The sequence below is a fragment of the Hibiscus syriacus genome, unplaced genomic scaffold (genome assembly GCF_006381635.1).
Source record: "Hibiscus syriacus cultivar Baekdansim isolate YM2019G1 unplaced genomic scaffold, ASM638163v2 tig00012370_pilon, whole genome shotgun sequence".
NCBI lineage: Eukaryota > Viridiplantae > Streptophyta > Magnoliopsida > Malvales > Malvaceae > Hibiscus > Hibiscus syriacus.
Genome location: NW_024062270.1, coordinates 962,106 through 982,420, shown reverse-complemented (window position 1 = coordinate 982,420; position 20,315 = coordinate 962,106). Strand labels below are relative to the sequence as shown.

At 32.9% G+C, this 20,315-nt stretch overlaps 4 protein-coding genes across 7 annotated transcripts in view; 1 reads left to right on the top strand and 3 right to left on the bottom strand.

Annotated features, from left to right (window-relative positions):
• The window catches only part of LOC120205284, a 32,068-nt gene extending 23,715 nt beyond the window's left edge, over positions 1-8,353 (bottom strand). For all 4 annotated transcript variants that reach the window (XM_039205193.1, XM_039205192.1, XM_039205194.1 and 1 more), the window contains exon 1: positions 8,336-8,353. The gene's annotated coding sequence lies outside the window, so the exon portion shown is untranslated. The remainder of the gene's footprint in view (positions 1-8,335) is intronic.
• On the top strand, positions 4,984-6,599 carry LOC120205289 (putative pectate lyase 21). The gene is made up of 4 exons (XM_039205200.1): positions 4,984-5,081; positions 5,177-5,911; positions 5,998-6,136; positions 6,232-6,599. The coding sequence occupies exons 1-4, from the start codon at positions 4,984-4,986 to the stop codon at positions 6,448-6,450; spliced, it is 1,191 nt and encodes a 396-aa protein (XP_039061131.1). The 3' UTR covers positions 6,451-6,599.
• LOC120205346 (classical arabinogalactan protein 9-like) lies at positions 7,203-7,779 on the bottom strand. The gene is made up of 2 exons (XM_039205241.1): positions 7,772-7,779; positions 7,203-7,602 (listed from the first exon to the last, which is right to left on the bottom strand). The coding sequence occupies exons 1-2, from the start codon at positions 7,777-7,779 to the stop codon at positions 7,203-7,205; spliced, it is 408 nt and encodes a 135-aa protein (XP_039061172.1).
• A 538-nt stretch (positions 8,354-8,891) lies between the features above and the next one.
• Positions 8,892-17,012, bottom strand: LOC120205345 (protein DEK-like). The gene is made up of 12 exons (XM_039205240.1): positions 16,737-17,012; positions 16,472-16,666; positions 16,333-16,366; positions 15,911-15,990; positions 15,616-15,675; positions 15,297-15,416; positions 14,727-14,807; positions 14,579-14,644; positions 10,573-11,056; positions 10,322-10,434; positions 9,713-9,743; positions 8,892-9,330 (listed from the first exon to the last, which is right to left on the bottom strand). The coding sequence occupies exons 1-12, from the start codon at positions 17,010-17,012 to the stop codon at positions 9,179-9,181; spliced, it is 1,692 nt and encodes a 563-aa protein (XP_039061171.1). The 3' UTR covers positions 8,892-9,178.
• Positions 17,013-20,315: the final 3,303 nt, after the last annotated feature.

The following is a 20,315-nucleotide window of genomic DNA, read 5'->3' as shown; positions in this document are numbered from 1 at the left end:
TTATAGTGTATGGAGTATTGATTATAAGGATGTGAATGACATGAAATGTATGTATACTTGATTACATGAATTGATATGTTCTTGTATGTGCTATGTGATTTATGTGATATGCAATATGTGACAATAAAATATGAACTATAGGAAAGGATTATATGAGTTATGTAAAAAAATATGATTCAAAGTATATATGATATATATATATATATGAACATATGTGGACAAGATATGACATATGTACATGAATAAATGAGAAATGATATAAACTATATGAAATGATCTACGTGATTACATGTAATACGTTATTACATGCACTTGTGATACATGTTAAATGATATGAGATCGATGTTTACACATACATGTGGTACATGACAGAAGAAAAGAAATATATGATCATAAGAGCAATGATATGAACTGTTATAATTTATAAATGATAATGCCCATGTTATGTGATATGAGAGCTAGTGGTATAGTTGGCATGCCAAGAGTCGAGGGTTACCTATGTCTTTCGGGATATATGAACAGGATTACCTATGTCTTTTGGGACATATGGTCAGGATTACATATGTCTTTCAGGACATATGGATAGGATTACCTATGTTCTTCGGAACATATGGACAGATTACCTATGTTCTTCGGGACATATGGACAGATTATTATATGAGTTGTAGTGACAGCATATGTGTGCACAACCTCAAAGTACTCATATACCTTGAGTTCTCAGAAATGTACATGGGCTTTAAAGATAATAAATAACTTGATATAATACTATGTGTGCTCTGTTGTGAAATGATATGGATATTCGATGATATGTATAGAAATGCTCAGTATATGCTTATATGATAAAAAAGAATTAGTGATAGTAATATAAGTATTGATAAACATGTTAATGGATTATAAGGATTATAAGATGTTATGTGTGTTACATGATGTACAGAAATAAGAATGTGAATTATAATATATGTGTAGGTGGATAATTGGTGAATGACAGAATATATGTTGTTGTGCGTGTATTGTTTAATTAAGAATGACTAAGAGATATAAATGATAATGGAATGAGGTAAGGATGGTATATATGCAGGTATGCATTCTGTTATAAGAAATGTTTCATGATTTTATTATATGTTTTATATGCCTCACTAAGTCGACGACTTAGCGTGTGATTATTTCACACGTAGGTTTCGAGAAGAGGAAGATTGATAAAAGTTATGCAAGACAGATCAGTTTCTCCTTTCAAAAGATTAGATCAAAAAAGAATTGAATAGATTGTATTTTGTAATATTGATTGAGGTTGGCATGTAACTAAAGATTTGAATCCTATATATATTCTAATTGGTTTTGTAAAATCATATGATTGAGTTTTGTAATGTTTTAAATGTATATATGTAAATGGTAAATGTATAGTGATGAACGTTTTAAATTTTACGAGTTTTTAATAAGTGGACGAAATTACTGTAGCAAGGGTATCGATACACTGTAGCAGGATATCGATACCCCTGCAGCATTCTAGAAAATTTTTAAAATCGGTACTGTTCATGGTACTGTTCATACAATATAGTACTATTCATATCGTATAGTATTGTTCATTGAAAACGTATTTTTTTCCAAATTTGTTATAATGAAATATAATTCAACAATATATGATCGTATTATCTTAATATATGATCGTATTTTCTTAATATAAGTCTAAATGTTCGGTTATTTTGTAAGTGAAATTTAATTTACTATATAACAATAATAAATATTCATAACAAGATGAAATTAAATTAAAAATATAAAAAAATTAACAGTAGATATAAAAATATAAATTAATATTTAAAATTAAAAATAATACTACATTACAATTATATTAAAAAAATTAAAATATATATCAAAATATATAATTGAAATTAACAGTAGAAAATGATAAGATATTTATTAAAAAAATAATTTAAAGTGTAAAATTAAATATATATATATATATATATATATATATATCAAAATATGTGGTTGATTAACAATATGAAATAAGAAGATATTCACTTATTTAACGATTTCAAATCTATGTAAAATTAAAAAAATAGATCGTGTAAATAGACCCTAACCCTATTTATAATTTAAATATAAGTAGATATGAATAATTTAATATTATAATGTATATTATTTTTTAATATTTTTATATATATATTTTTTGAATTAATCACTGGTATCTGATCTATTGATCGACTAATCCAATACGGGTACTGCAGAGGCGGGGGCGATTTTCCCAACCCAGTTTGCTCTATTAGCAAATGCCATATTAGATTTTGTAGAAGCGCATTATTGGTGCGACCCTCCCAACCCAGTCTATTTTATATGAAAATATAAAATATCAGGATTAGGGATGGTAATTTAACCCGAATCCAACAGGTTCAGACTCGACCTAATAAGGTCGGATTGTTTTTTAAAAAAATTGAGTTCAGGTCAATATTTTAAGAGGTGAGGTCGGGTTCGGGCGGAGGGTGAAAAAACTCCGACTCGACCCGACCCGAGGATAATAATGTAATTTTTAAAAAAATATTATTATTGTTTAATTAAATCTTTAATTTATACTGGGTCGAGTGAATGATATATATTTTTCGGGTCGTATGTTAGATATAAAATTTTTGAGTTAGGTGGATGATACCTACTTTCGAGTCAGATCAACTTAAAAATCCGACTTCTTGTCATCTCCAGTCAGGATTTGAATCTCTATCATTGGTTAAAAGATATAGTGTTTTGTCTCACTACTAATATTATATTTTAATTTAATAATTAATTCAATCAAAAAAGTTTTTCTTAGCGTTCATGCCTGCATATATATATATATATAACCACGATACCAGTAATAGCTCCTGTTATGTCCACGATAGCGATCGAAAACGTGGCTGCAATCGCTATTTGAATCTCGGGCGGATGTAAAACTTGAATGTGACAAATAAATAATTTTATAATCAAAATATATGGTTAATATAGTTGGAGATTAGTTATAAAGTTCATGATGAAAATATCGGTTTATCTATTTTGATTTAAATTGAGTCATAATTAATTGATTAATGGCGCATTCAAGAGGATGATGAAGTCTTCCCAAAAAGGACCATTTCGCCTCTATGCCATGGGATCTATATCTTAATAATAATCTAATTAAATTTATTCTTTTTATAATTTAGAGTGATTATAATGTGGTATCTATTAAGATTTTTATTTATCTATTGACAACGTACACTCTACAGATGCTGATATTCAAATCCGAGACCTCTATAAAAAACAATATTCTCTTTTATCATCGAGATAAATTCTAATCGAAATAAATTTAAAAGGTGAAATTTATAAACATAAATATTTCTTTAAAAAACCAATTGGATAATAACAACCACAAACTATGATTATTTTTTTTTTGAAAAGAAAAAGACATTTAAGAGGAAAGCTTTGGAAGACTTTAATAGGTAGAAAAAGTAGCTGTATGGATGTGCATAGATTGTATTTATTTCCTCAATACCCTGGGTTGCGCCAAGTTTTCTTTCCGGCTGTTCATTAATCGGTTAAAATCGATTAAATAGATCGAATTGGATTTTCTTTGTTAATCAGTTGGTTAATTTTATGTTCAGTCGATTAACGATTAATGATTTTTTCAAACTTCGATTATCGGCTAATTCAATTCGAAATCAATTAATTAATCGAGAATTTTACTATTTGCATCTGACCCGAAAAATATACCCGACCCGATTTTTTAGTGTATAAATCCAATCTTACCCGATATAAATTAAGGATTTAACTAAAAAATAATAATTTTTTATAGAAATTTACATTATTATTCTCGAGTCCGGTTAAATCGAAATATTTCACCCTCAATCCAAATTCGACCCGACCCTAATCAAATTTCTTTTACAAATTAGGTTATAGCTATAATGGACTTAAATAATACAGATTTGTGGCTCCTTAGCACCCGACATTTTCTAAACCAAATGTTTCCTTAGGCACTAACTATTCTGTGGATTCATATAAAGCCTGCAAAATTCATTTTTTTTATTTAAAAAGGCCGAAAGGCATAAAAGTCCTTGTACTTTTGAGAAAAAAATCAATGTGACCTTCATATTTTTTCTCTCTCTCAATGTGACCCTCTAACACAGAAAATAATTTGAATGTGGCCCTATGACAAATATTTTTTCGTCGTTGATCGTTACGGTGTTGGTGTGATAGTTCATGGTGCTGACAAACTCTACCATGTTTGAATTACCAATTTAGCTCATCTGTCATGTCATCCGCCACGTTATCAACCATCAAGGACTGTTGCGTCAACATTGTGGACCACCACGCCAATACAATAAACTGTCACGTCAATACCGTAACGGTCAATGATAAAAAACGTCAAAGGTCCACATTGAATTTATTTTCTGAGTTGGAGGGCCTGATTGAGAGAGAGAGAAATATTCGGTCACATTAATTTTTTAAAAGTACAGGGACCTCTGATGCATTTTTTCCTTTAAAAAATGGGTTACCCAGCCAGCCTGCCACCTATGAACCTAACTATTCGGTCGCCTTTAGTGGCCAAATCCTTTTGGTTCCATAATTTAGCACAACAAATCTCTGCCCCCATTCAAGTGGGAACACTGACCAGCTTTTCACAGCATCATTCAATTCCTAAGTTCAAGTTTTACCAAATTTGCTAATCAATGTCGGTTTTTTTACATTCCGATTTTTAAGGCTTTGCTTTGACTAATTTGGATCGACCCGGGTCACACACCTGATTTTGATGGGTGAGTCTTTCAACGAAAATTTTCTGCGTAGAAAATGACTTGAATTTGAGACTTAAACGATATCAAACTACTTATCACTTGAACCAATCCCAATCTAGTCATAAATAATGTCCTTTGACACTATGCATAATAATATCAATATAAATCCTGCAACGTTCATCTTATTTATAAATATATACCCACATCTTTGAGCCATCTGTCTCTTGTATTGTTTACTAAAAGCTTCCATTAGATGACAATATTCTATCTGCTTTCCCTACTCCTATGCTTACATGCTACATCAACATTCTCCATACATACCCCTCGGAAAATATCCGAAGCCGTACCGGAGTAAGTTGCTCTGGTTCTCCGGCGACCTACTAACGATTTTCTCGTATTTTCCGATTTCTGGTAAGTTTCCTTAATGTGCCATGGCATGTATGCAGGTACTCAACGAGAAGGCAGTTGGACACGGAACAATGTGCAACTGGTAATCCTATAGATGATTGCTGGAGGTGTGACCCTGAATGGGAGTCCAACAGGAAAAAGCTGGCCGACTGCGCAGTTGGGTTCGGTAAAGATGCCATCGGGGGCCGGGATGGTGAAATTTATGTGGTCACGGATCCGGGTGACGGTGATCCGATATCTCCGACTCCAGGTACGCTGCGTCATGCGGCGATTCAACCTGAACCTCTATGGATCATCTTTGATCATGACATGGTCATAAGCCTAAGAGCACAACTCCTCATCAACTCATACAAGACCGTCGATGGAAGAGGACACGATATCGAAATAACAAACGGACCGTGCATGACCTTACGCAATGTGAGTAACGTAATCATACATAACATCTACATACATGACTGCTTACCTTCGGGGGATGCGATGGTGTGGAACCCGTTACCCCAATACGCAATAAGCGGTGGATCTGACGGCGATGCAATCTCGATATTCGGCTCAAGGGATGTCTGGATCGATCACTGCACACTAGCAAAGTGTTACGACGGGCTTATCGACGCAACGTACGGTTCGACGTCCATAACAATCTCGAACAACTATATGCTACATCACAACGAAGTCATGCTCATGGGGCATAGTGATGAGTTCCTTGATGACAAGAACATGCAAGTAACAATTGCGTTCAACTACTTTGGGGAAGGCCTGGTTCAGAGAATGCCGAGGTAACCGTCGCCTATAGCGGTATGCACACACACACACACATAACATAAGTAGCATGACATCTAAACATACTGTCAAAATGTTGCAGGTGCAGGCATGGTTACTTTCATATCGTCAACAATGTCTATGTCGGTTGGGAAATGTATGCGATCGGAGGAAGCGCGAACCCGACGATCAATAGCGAAGGGAATGTGTTCATAGCATCAGATAACAATTATGCAAAGGAGGCAAGTTTCTCTACTAAGTAATAACTCCGTCCATTACAATGCAGAGCATCATACCATACATAAGATTACTCCATCTTTTTTTTACTCGAAATCAGGTGACGAAACGCGAAAGCTCGTTCGACGAGTGGAGCAATTGGAACTGGAGATCGGAAGGAGATATGATGGCGAATGGTGCTTTTTTTACGCCATCTGGAGAAGAAGGTCCAGAAAGCTACATAAGAGCATCAAGCATGGTGGCTAGACCAACTTCACTTATAACAAAGACGGCCCAGTATGCTGGCATTCTAAGCTGCCGCAAAGGCTACGGCTGCTAGTTTCTTGCCAACCAAGTTTCCGTTTTCCTACGAATTTTCATTGTCACGCCCGTAACAGTTTTTACGCGTTAGATATCGTTGTAACATCCGCAACTACAACTGTAATTTAGTATTATCAATGGATATTATCTTGCCATTAGTACTTTTAATATTAAAAAGTACAATTTTTTAAACGAATTCAACTGCATTCCATACAAGAAAAAGAATTGAAGTCCTAATTTTTAGGGTAAATTATAAATTTCACAAATGAATTTTACTCTCTTATTTCACTTATTAAATTTAATATATTCTATTTTTTTATCATTCAACTGTTAAATAATTAATGATTATATAGATATAAAACGACGTTGTTTTAGTAAAAATATTATCTTTTTTAAAATCGGTATTGTTTTATTGTCGTTAACTATTTGACGATAAAGTAACTTAAATAGAAGAGAGAGTAAAATTTAATAAAAAAAACCCTAATGTATTAAATTTAGTGAGAATATTGAACATTTTTTTAAGTTAAAAAAATTAGAAGAGAGTAAAGTTCATTGATGAAATTTGTAATTTTTTTTATTATTACAAAATTTATATATAGAATTTGAAATCCAGAATTAATGCTGCGTTGTAAATAAATAAAATGAAATCCAAAAATATCAAAAATCTAAATGGCCTAGGCGGCCCCAATAACCAAACCAAAACCTAGAACGGATCCGATTTGGTCACCGGATCTTGAACCCGATTCGACATTAACAGAAGGACCGACCGCACTATCGGGGGACAAACATACCGGAGCAGGACTTGGGAGGGCTACTGCTCGATGGGAAAACCCCTGGACTCTCGGCGGGTGTTGTTGAACTTGAAGGAATATCAGCAGAAACAGGCGGAGCCCCGACCGGGGACAATTGAGGAGGATAACTCACGGGTGCCAACGCCGGAGATGCGGCGGTTGGGGATTGAACCGGTGGGCTTGAAGAAGAAGAGGAAGTTTCGGACGGGGATTTAACTGGTGGAGGCGTGGCAGTGGAAGTTGTCGCAGGCGTTGGCGAAGGAGATTTCGACGGTGGAGGGGACGAAGTGGTTGGAGATTTCGCCGGAGAAGCGATCGGAGTCTCCGTTGGCGTGGGTTTTGGAGACGGAGAAGGCGCATTGCCGGCTCCCACTGCATTTCTAGAAATCAGAACAGTGAAGAGAAAATGGGGAGAAGAATGAATCTAAGCATTTCGATTTTTTTAATGGTATTTTCTTCCTTTTTCCCCCCCTGTATTGATATAAATTTTTAAAAACCGTGTGGTCTTCAAAATTCGACGTTGACACTTTCAAAACTTCTAACCGTTACTTGACCATTGTCTCGAAATTTCAAAATATATTCTTAATTAAATTAAAAAGAATAAATATTTTTAAAGTAAAATATATTAAAAAAACAAAGAGATATAAGAGGTTCCAATACTTCTTAAAAAAGTTCAATCTAACTTTCATATTGTTTTTCCTGAGGGGGGGTTTGGTTGGGGAATATGGAATTTTCATGGGAATGAAATTTACATTTCCCTGTTTGGTTAGCATGGGAATCTCATTTCTGGTAATGTAAGATTATCAATAGTGGATTTTTTAGGGTATATTACCGGGAATGTCATTACCTCTATTTCCTTAGGTATTGTTGAATTACCGACGTTTTGGACTAAAATGCCTTTAATTTTTTTTTCAAAAATATCCTTCTGTCATTGAATAATAAAAATTCTACGAAGGTTAAATTACAAATTTATCCTTAAACTATTTTAAATTTACAAAAAATATCTATAATTACATTTTTATATGAAGTTCAGAGATTAAAATAAAATTTTACCCTTTCATTGAACCTTTTTATATTTTCAATTTTATAAAAAAAATTAAATTTTATGAATTTAATTTTTTTTAAAATATATATAAATATTTTCCAACTTATTAAAAAAATAAATATATAATAATAACAATTTGATCAAATATACATTCTAATAATATTTTATTCCTTTAACCAAACACAGTAATCTTACATTCTTGCTAAACCAACCAAACACAAAATACAACATTCCCAATAATCTTATTCCCTAATAATTTTACATTATCACTGATAATCTTACATTCCGTGAACCAAACTCACCTTAAATATGACCCTAACTCAAATACAAACCTAAAGTGACATTTTGACCAGTACTTTTTATTGTTTAACCGTTACGATGTTGACATAACGGATTGAGAAATAGTAATTTTTGTTTTATTTTAATATCATTTCAAAATTTAACGTTAAATTTTGAGAGAGAAAAATAAGTTTAATTATAAAAACAGACCAAAATTAATAATTTAAATACTAAACGCATTAAGTAACGGCACAAATATTAAACTTTAGGTACATTCCGGTACTAAAACACAGAATGATACGCCCACCAATATAGTTCTCAACACTAAAAAGATAGCATGGATTGAAAAAAAAACCCGAGCAGTTCTGTTCTGTAACTCAATACTCGGTTTTCTGATAGTAAAGTGCCTACAGATTATGTTAATTGATTGTACAAATCCTGCAACACAGAAAGGTGACTCCAGTTTCCCTCTCTGGTATTCAATAAATGCTACTTTGCTCGTCGAAAAAAGCAACAATAGATTACAAGCAAACCTGCTAAGTAATAGCTAAAGAGTACATATTGGCACAAGAGATCAATACCTACACGTTTTCGTTTTCCAGTGTAGTTATTATTCCACATCTTGTAGGGGGTCAGGCTTGGACCTCTTGTCCTGCGGACTGGGTTTCGTCTTTCTTAGCATCACCTTCTTCATCTTCATCATCGGCTAGTTTCGTAAGCTCTTCCTGGATCATGAGCTTGATCGATGACTTCCTCAGTGTGAGGTCGGTATTGAAATGTTGTGCTGAAAAAAGTCGATTCTCCATTAGGACATTGCTTGTCAGAATAGTCTATACATCCTAGAAACTAGGCCACCACTCCCTAAAACAAGCATTTCAAGCTCCACCTCAAGGTGCCCTCAAAATTTAACAAAGAAATTTAGAAGGCCAAACATTACTATGACTCCCTTATCAGACAGATTGAAATTAGCCATTGAAAAGATGCCTTTCATTGTCGGTTTTCATAGTTGCCTTGAGCGGCCCCATCAAAATTAGCAATGAAATTTGGAAGGCAAATCATTGCCTAAACTTCTTTCATTGTTAACTTTCATAATTCAACACTGAGCCACAGAATTGTTATTATATAACATAGTTATGAGAACCAATTACGAAGTGAAGGATGCATACCAAGAAGCTTCAGAATGTCGGTGAATGTAGCCTGCAGATAAGTAATACAACTTTATGTCAGCTGGAACAATGGAAACGATATCTATGTTGAAATGAAAACATAGGAGAGAATTTTTAAATTCCTTTATAAGCAAAAAGAAATGAAAATGAAATCAATAGAGTACAAAAATCAAGGGCGGTGTGTTTCAAAAATAAAGTACAAAAAGCAATATTTTTGTCAATAAACATTCCCAAAACTACAATGGAAAAGTGTACAGCTCATTTCCACACTGGTAAGATCTTCGGTGAAATGATTCAAAATAAAACATCAGCAGCAGCATCACTCAATGAAACAAGTAAAAATGTTTGGTTGAGGTGACAAAATGAGACCAAATAGTCTTAGCAGTCAATGACCTTCGGAGATTATTCTAACTTTCCAGTTACACCCAGTGAAGGTTACAGATAGTGCAATTATTATCCATGGATAGCCCATTTAGCACTGAACTCAAAGTCCTGATAAACTCTCTAATTCAAAAACCAAAATAGTCTTAGTAGTCAGGACCAGCCCAAAAATGGTCTAGTAAAGGAATGCAGCTACTCTAGTAGTAGTATATTAATAGCAGATCTTACCGTATTGAAGTTTACTTCCTTAAGAATTTTACAAATTGTATCCCTCAGTTCATGATCATTTGGCTTCAGTTTCTGCTCTTTAGCTTTGTTCTTCACCATTCCACCTCTTTTGCCTTACAAGATACAAAAAAAGATGTCGCAGTAAACATTCAGAACCAAAAGCCGATCTTACAAATTTGGTCATGGGAGACAATTATTCAATTTCCCTAATAAAAGGCATTGACAATACAGAAAGTAGGCTGATATCTTACTGGTTTTCTCCTTGGAGGCAGATTTCCCTGGTGTAGAGGGCTTCTCCTTGGTTACTTTTTGAGGTTTCTTCCTTGAAGACGCCTTAGGACTTTCGTCACTATCATCATCAGCCTTTGAATTTTTCGCCGACGATGTTTTTGGGATTCTTTTCTGCAGGGTAGACCTTTTGGGATTTGTGACTTTCTTGGTTTTAGCTTTTCCAGCTGATTCCTGCTTTCTGGATGATACCTTTGAACTCTTTTTCTTCTTCTTTGCATCTTCTTCAGAATCATCTTCAGTTTCATTTTTCTCCTCACTTTCAGAATCCTCAGGCATCTTGTCCTTAGATTTTTCGGCAACTCCATTTTCATTTCTCTCTTCTACTTTCTGTTCCTCTTCCTCTTCCTTTTCTTCTTCTTCCTCCTCCTCTTCTTCAGACTCATCCTCTGAATCAGGAGTGTTCTTTTTCCCTGATTTTGGAGTATCGTCACTCTGTTTTCGACTCTGCATAATACATACAATAAGGGGGTAAAACCTAATAAAATAACTAAGAAAATAAATTTAAAAAGTTAAACCATATGCTGACCCCTTAGTCCTTGGACAAAAACATAATAGTAAGCATTCATATAACACCAGTTATTTACAGATAGGAGATCTAACTTGTAACACCCCCAACCCGTATCCGACCCGGATACGAGTCCGAAGTGTCACATTGACTTTTCAAACCTTGACTCTTAAGAAAAAATCCCGGGAAATTTAAAACTTTATTTAAATCAAAATAAAGACTTTATCAGAGTACTCGTACTTAATGACTTATTACATGCCAACACTTTATACATAACCAAATACATACTTTGTCAAATATTTCTGATATGATCTTTTGGTAAGGAAAACTGACCTGTCTTGCTCCGCATCACTCCTTACTCTTCTCGAAACCTACGTGTGAAACAATCACACGCTAAGTCGAAGACTTAGTGAGGCATAACAACTTATAATGCACTTTAAAACATATATTGATACATGCATGTTCTGTTCTATCATGTTATAGCAATTCCATGCATTTTTCATATCGTATAAAATCATATCAGATTAATTGCAGTAAATACATACATACACATAATTCATCATTAACAGTTTATCATATAATCACATACTTTTTCAATCAAACACTATACACACACAACATAATATCATTTCTATAGCATTTATCATACCACTAACTTATATTTGTTCATATCTCTGGATTAGCCCATGTACATATGTGAGAACTATCGATATGTGAGTCTATAGAGGTTGTGCACTAATACTGTCACCACAGCTCGTATAATTGCACCGAAGTGCCGCGTAGAATTGCACCGTAGTGCCATATAATGATGTCCATAAGGACCACATAGAATTCCTTAAGAATCATATACATATACTAGGGATCAAGTATGTGTCTTTCCAGACTTCACACATGTTCCAAAGAATATACATATGTCCCGAAGGACCGCGTAGAATTACACCGTAGTGTCATATAATGATGTCCATAAGGACCACATAGAATTCCTTAAGAATCATATACATATGCTAGGGATCATATATGTGTCTCATCAGGCTTCACACATGTTCCAAAGAATATATATATATCCCGAAGGACCGCGTAGACCCTCGACTCTTGGCATGCCAACTATACCCCTAGCTCTCATGACACATAACATGGGCGTTATCATTTATTTCATTTCAAATATTCACATAAACTTGTAATTCACTTTCACATATCACGTATCACATAGCTTCTTTTCATATGATCACATAGTCACGTAGTTCACTTACACGTAGATCATTTTCATATAATTCACATGTCACATATGTCATGTTTTCATATAATTTCTATCATTTCTCACCCAATCACCTTTATTCATGTAAACATACTTATCATATCTTGTTCACATAAGATCATATACTTCATATAATATATCGAAACACCTAGAACACTTTCACGTAGCTTATAGTCATAAGTCTTATCTCATAACATATACTTTTTTCATATATATATTTCATATCATTTCTTATACCATCACATAATTCATTTAACATACATAACATATTATGTAATATTATAATAGAAATACCTATAAGTCATATCACTTAGAGCACATATATACTTATAGTCACATTGCTTATATCTTAATCTTAAGCCTTCTCTTAGATATATATATATATATATATTCACATGTTCAGGTAATCCACCATTTCATCACATAATTATGTATTCATATAACTCATTTCATTTCATTTCTATCTATATATATATATCCTCAAGATTTATCCTAATATAAATCATATAGCACTCTTATAATTCCTATTCATATTCATCTAGGGCAGACTTATAAACACATCTCACTTCTATTATTTCTATATATATATATAATCTAATCTGTTTACTTAATTCAATTTCATATAACTCCTATAATCTTCTCATATAGCTTCATAAATTTCTATCATACAACCCATGTGTTATAGTTTTATTTAAACATATGAATCTTTCCCATCTAGCTTATCTTATATGTTCATCTTATCATTTATGTTCAAATCTCCTAGTTAGTGTACTATTCTCACTTCATCCTATAGATCAATATTATCCAGCTTATTTCACTTATCATATAATAATATAATTATATTTTACTATGATCACATAGTTTATATCTCATATAATTCATAACCTTTCTTATGTAATTACTTATACTTTATCATCTAACACATAAAAGAACAGATCAATCTATATAATCAAACATACATACATGCATATTCCACTCATGCCTTTAATCATGAATTCATGTGTAACACTTTAGGAAATAGACTCATCGCAAGTCTTATTCCCATCGCACATCGTATACTATTGAATATGCACTCACCTGGCCTCACTAGTCAATTCCAATCTCTTATCTTTCCCCTTGATCGATCTTACTTGTCAATGGTTCCGAAACTCGTTTAAGCTCTGAATCTACATAATTATACATTTTAAGGCAATTATTATATACCTACACCTTGTAATTTGATACTAGCAACTTAAACGAACTTATTAAACCCATATTCCCAATTTTCCTTTAGGGGGAATCGGTTCCCCCCTATGGGGGTATCGGTTCCCCCCATGATATACTGGAAATTCTTGTTCGTTTGAAGGGGTATCGATTCCCCTTGAATGGGTACCGATTCCCCTTGCCCAGAAATCATATTTTGAGCTCGAAAATCCTTCATTTTCAGCTCAACACATCATACTTCATTCCCTTTAATATTCCTAACTTTCATACACATACTTAAACTCATTTCTACTCCATAATCACTTCTTTAAACTCAAAATTCTATCATTTACATGGCATTCAAGAATCACACTAAATTTCCAACATGTTCTAAAACCCATTCTATCACTTCATATCTCTTAATTTAACCCTTGACAAGTCAAATTCAACTTCACAATCTATTATCTCCTTCCATATCAAAAATTCACTTAAAAAACTCATTTTTCTTAATTTCTCATAACTTGTTAATCTTTGAGATTTAAGCCACCTAAAGCTTTCCTTAATCTTTCTTAATATCCCAAGAATCAAAACAAGCTTTAAAACGAAAGAATTAACCAACTAAAGACCCACTTACCTTATACCAGGCTTCACGGTTGAGAGGAGGAAGAAGAAGACTGAAGAATGCTCTGGACTCTTCTTCCTACGTGCTTATTACCCTTTATAAAAGGAAATAAAAATCTTCCCTGAAAAATTACCATAGTACCCTTAATATTTCCAAACTTAATCATTAAATCCAACATCAACTTTCTTCAATTAAATCCATGAACTTTTAACTTATTTCGAAATCGAGCACCTAGTTTACAAAATTTGCAATTTAGTCACTGACCCTAATTTGGGATGTTACATAACTAAATGGTAAACCGGAATTTCCTTGAACACAGTAACAGAGGTGATTGTCCTAACAAAAAGTTTTGATGGTTAAACAAATATCAGGTTTCTGATGTCAACAAGGAAGGAATAATACCTTTGTCGATCGTTTAGATGTAGTTCCATTCTTTGTAGCCCTTTTGCGCTTTGTACCCTTACTTGACTGGGAAAAAATATACAATATAGGTTAGAAAATCAGAATGTCAAAATGGAACTTTAGTAAAATCAGTAGGTAAAAATGTAACCTTTTCTTTTTCAGCAAGTAGAACAGTAGTGGTAGCATGAGGGACCACCAAAAAGTCTATCAGCTTTGTAATGATATCTTCCTGCATGTCCATTTTAGACTTTATTAACACCAGTTATAAAAATTCAATTTCTTCGGTAACAAAATTAACACTTTGTTAAGGATTGTGAAAGTCCAATTGTTAATAAATTCTCATATAAATTACACTTGACTTCTGCAGTGGTACTACTTTTCATATTACTGATAACCCAAGGTCTTGAGAACAACTCTAAAATTCACCCCTACTTTTATTGAACTACAATCCTAGTATCAAAATCTTACTAAAATAACTGTTGCATCTAAACATAAGCAAAGTGACCAAATATTTCTAGGCACTTTCCAAACTATTAAAACTAATCACATACATGAGGGTTTCTCAGCTGAAGGCAACAAAACCCACCAGACAAGTGTTAGTAGGGTTCCTATTGAACAATTTGCATGAATATTTAATAACTTAGTAAACAAGTGCTCTGAACTAATCAAACAGACTAGCTGGCAGAACTAAAGCACGAAATAGAGTAGCACAACAAACCTTCCTTGTAGTAGCCTTCATAGCCTTCATAACCGGTACGTCAAGCACATCACAAAACTCCAATAACTTCTCTTTATTAAACTTGTCTAACTTCTCTTTTACTTTACTTCTTTGCTTTTCCTGTGATTATCACAACATTTGAATGGAATAAGCTCAGGAAAACCTACTGTAGTGCACTAATATCAGCCACATAAGCAACTTAAACAAGTAGAAAAGCTACAGGCCTCTTAAAAGGTTTAAAGCCCAGATGTCCAACTTCGACAGAAAAATCAATCATCCGTAACAAAAATATAGCTTCATAGTTTTATAATCCTCTTACCTCATTATCATGCCACACAAAACCAGAAAATCTGGAAATATTACTCTTAATCTGAGCAGCCTGCAAAGGGCAAGGAATGTGAGTAAACTGAAAACAAAATCAGGAAAGCATTACTGCAGCAACTCAGAACCATCCAACTATTGTTTCTTTGCAATGACTTGTGACGTACTCATGCATAAATGCATCGATATAGACTCTGTTGTTTTTGCAAGCGGATAAACCCTTATCATCAAAGCAAGATAATGAAACAACACATTGGAGATGCTAGATAAAAATTTGAGAGCAATCAGATTACCTTCCCTCTCCTTCCAAAGAGAACAGTATGAAGCAGCCTGAAAGCGTCCTCAGTCTTCTGTCTAGACAACTTGAATGCCACTGCAGAAAATGACATAGCAGACGTTGTTTCAATCAACTAATGGTTCTAAACTAATATCAAATACAATAACATATCTGATTTTAAAGGAGATGGAATATCAATACACATTAAAGGAACTTGGTAGAAATATGCATGGCCAAAAAATGAGCAAAACTAAATTAAAGAAGCAGCATCCTCAGATGTTTTCTTGACAATGCAAACAGTATGAAGTCAACGAATGAACAACATTAGGAGAAATGAGCTGATTAAGGCTTATAAATATAGCATCATACAAAGCCATTTTAGGATATTTTCTATAACAAACCCACTAATTTGAGTGATATAAGAACTAGAGAACACACCATTAGGAATATCTTTAAGGTGAGTACCTTTTCCCTGCAATTTCCAAAGCAACCAATTAATCTCTAACGCACCATCAAAATTTTAAACATCTAAATTGTTTAAAAAAAGGATAGCCAGGAAAAACTGAGGGAGGGGAACCTTTTCAATTTGGAATTCCCTAGAAGAACCTTTTTCAATAGATGCAACCAGTCTTTCAACAGATTTCTGCTCACGCACAGGTCGATCAGTAAGCGGAGTTCTTTGCTCTGGCTCCTTCTTCTCCTCTGAATTTTTTTGTCTTCCCTCCAACTTTCTCCCCAGTTTTTTTAACTTTCCCTCGCTTCTTTGAACCTTTTACCTCTTCACTTTCTTCAGAGTTCTCTTCTTGTTCCTCTTCATCTTCTCCTTTCAATTCATCTTCAGCATTCTCTTCTTGTTCCTCTTCATCTTCTCCTTTCAATTTATCTTCAGCCTTCTCTTCTTGTTCCTCCTCATCTTCTCCTTTCAATTCATTTTCAGCCTTCTCTTCTTCATCTTCATTCAACTCATCCATCTCATCTTTGTTTTCCTCCTCAAGTTTCTTGACATCAACTTTTGCACCGGTTTCTTCATCCATAGCATCAATTTTAGGTTCATCCTTTGCTTCACTTTCCACTTCTTTCCTTTCCTTGTCTTCCTTGACCTGTTGGTCTTCATCCATCTTCTCTTATCAACTTTCTCATCATTTTTCTTATCTTCTTCCATTTCCTTTACCCTATTATCTTCTTCCTCTCTTCCAACTTCAACAGTTTTCTCGGGAAGAGGAGTCCCATTAGCCACTGGGTCAGGGACTTCGGTCTTCGTTTCTTCTTCACCCATAATCAAACCAATTCAAAGTAAATGCTTTACTTTGGTTTCTCTAGCCTTCCAAAGCTGTATGATGGAATAACAAAATAGCTTCAAATACAAAAGGTAAAGTAATAATAATGACAAAATAAAACAATTAATTACACCATTAAACAGACACTACACCACTCAGCAACAAACACCAAACCCCCTCTAAAATAATAATTAATACATAAAGAACAATTGGCCGGCCATGCTAATTTTGCAAGTGAATTTTGCACTGCAATCTTTTCACATAACAAAAGAAATCTCTTTTCACACACAATAAAGTCCTCCAGTCCTCAAATGAGCAAAAAGATGTAACCAACAAGAAGAATCGCACTCTCCAATCTCCATATGGAGGGAGCTACAAGGAACATTCAATTTTACAGAAGAAAAAATCCTTCACTGAAATGAGCTACAGTGAAGTAAACAGGGGAGAAAGCCTCACACCACAAAAGAAAAACAAAGCCTTAACAGACTTGAATTGCAATAGTATAGATCCGAAAGAGTGAAACATGTTGAGAAATGAAGAAAAACCCCAAAGTTGACCCACAAGAACTAAAGATTCGAAACATATAACAAGGTACCCCCCCCCCCTTTCGGTTCCTTGGGGAGGACAAAAAAGAAAAAAAATTCAAATTCCGCAATCTTTTTTTCCCTCTACCTGTACAAATCATAAATTACAGTTTAACAAACCTAAAACGAAGTCTATTAAGCTTTAATTTAATAAGTTTTTCGATTTGGACGGGAAATAACCCTAAAAATCTAAAAATTGAAAATCTCGTCAAATTTCAAAATTCAAAGCAGCCAAACTAAAGAGAATCGAGGACTACTAACCGGATATCAACTGAAAATGGAGACAGAGAAAGAGAAATTACAGTGATTTAGAAATTATTTGTAATCATTCAAAAGTTGGGGAGCGAGCAGAGAGTGTTTACAGTGAGGGATTTTTTCAACTTCATTTGGGTTTTTTTATTTTAGATTTAGGGATACAAAATTATTATTAAATTGGTTTCAATTTTTTAAAAGCCCGGACTTGAAACCCGGATTTCAAATGCAGTTAAGTTACACGTAGGACGGGATATAGTCAGAAATTGGGCGAAATTCGAGATGGGATGTAATGAACGTCTCTGATCTTTGTCCTCCTACATCATGTAAATCAAAGGGCTCAGATTTTCACTTCGAGGTATCTCACAAGTTGTGCGGCCCGTATTTTGGGGTTTGCTGGTGGGGCCTATTCCGTGAGGCAATTTGTCAATATTTCAATTTGAGAGGGACAAACTATAATTAATTATAAAAATAGGGAGGTAAAGTATAATTAACCATTAATGAGAGAGGTAAAATCAAAACAAAATAAAATTTGATAATTTAATATTTGTTTATTTATTTTTCAATAATAAAAAAGGGAAATGCAATTAGGGATGGACACATGATCTTAACCTAACAGGTTTCGACCCGACTCGACCATATTGATTTTATTTTAAAAAAACAAGTTTGAATGGGGTCGGGTTTTTTTAGAGAATATGTTATGGTCAGGTTCGAGTTTAGAGTGAAAAATATGAACCAAAAAATAATATAAAAAATAACATATATTTAGAGATAATTACAAAAATATATCTCTTTATATTATTTTTTCAATTAAGTTCATATTTATTAAATAAAACTAATAATTTTATATTATTTCGAGTTGGAGTCGAGTTTTATCTTACAAATCGAATCAGGTGAAAGTACTCTAAACTTGTGTCAAACTAAATTTTAAGTGGATATATAAAATTTTTGAGTCAGTTCAAATTAGTCACAACCCGACCAAACCCTACCCATGCTCATATCCCAGGATACAGTGGCCTCGGTAGCGTCGTCCCTGATTATAAAGCTAAAATTATGATTTATGAAATTAAGCTTTTGACTTGTTTGTTTTATTAATAAATATACTTTTTTTAGTTAAATTAAAATATTAAATATTAAATATTTAATATATAAAAAAATTAAAAATATAATATATTTTAATATTATAATATAGACTCAATTATTTGTCAAAGTACAAAAAGAAAAATCATTATCAAAATAACTTTTTTTTGTCAAAGTGCTAGAATTATTGTTTTAATAATCTAGAGTAAGTATAAGTTACTATTTGTTCGAAGATAATTATCAATTTTTCAACATTAAACGCTCACATCTCTGGTATTTATGGTGTTCGAACTCGAATGCTAAAAAATAACAATAATTTATTTATCACGGAGACTACTTGATTCGTGTAAAGGGTGGAAATTAATTATTTGTCCATTATAGACGAATTAGATAATATTATCATAAAATAATGAGTTTTCTTCATATTAGTCTATTTATAGTGTATTTTTAATTAGATGAGTAGTTATTTAAACTTTTAAGTATAAACTCATTAAATATTTTTATTTTATATTAGTTTAATATTTAAATGATATTATACATATTTAAATGGTATTTTTAATATTTTACTAATATTATGTTTATAATATATCTTATATTATTTTTAAAACATCTCATCTTGACATCTAACTCTTATTATAAATTACACGAATCAACTTACCACAATGATTAAAGGTATTGTTGTTGTTCCTAAAGATTATGAGTTCGAGCACCAATAGTTGCAATGAGATGATTGAATGTTTATTGTCAAGTGATTAAAAGTATTTAGAACATATAATAATTTACAATAACTTTAATTTTTTTAGTCGAAAATATTTGATTGAGTTAATGTTAACTTGATTCAAGTTTAAGCTTTACTTTTATACGAGAGTTTGACTCATAAATTTATAATAATAAAACTATCTTAAATTACTCAAATTATCTCAAAATTTAATAATAACTATATTAAAACTTAAAATTATAGGATTACCTTACTTCATCGAGTTCGGGTTGAGTCGGGTCAAGTATTTTTAGAGATTATGTTCGGGTTGGGTCGGCTTCGGGTTTAGGGTAAAAAAATACCCGACCCGACCAGAAAAAATATTATTTTACTTTATATATTTAAGGATAATTATAATAATACCCTCTATATATTATTTTTTAATTAAATTCCTATTTTTATTGAATAAAAATATTTTTTTTTAATAATTATATTATTTCAGGTCGAGTCGGTTTAGATTTTATCGCAATA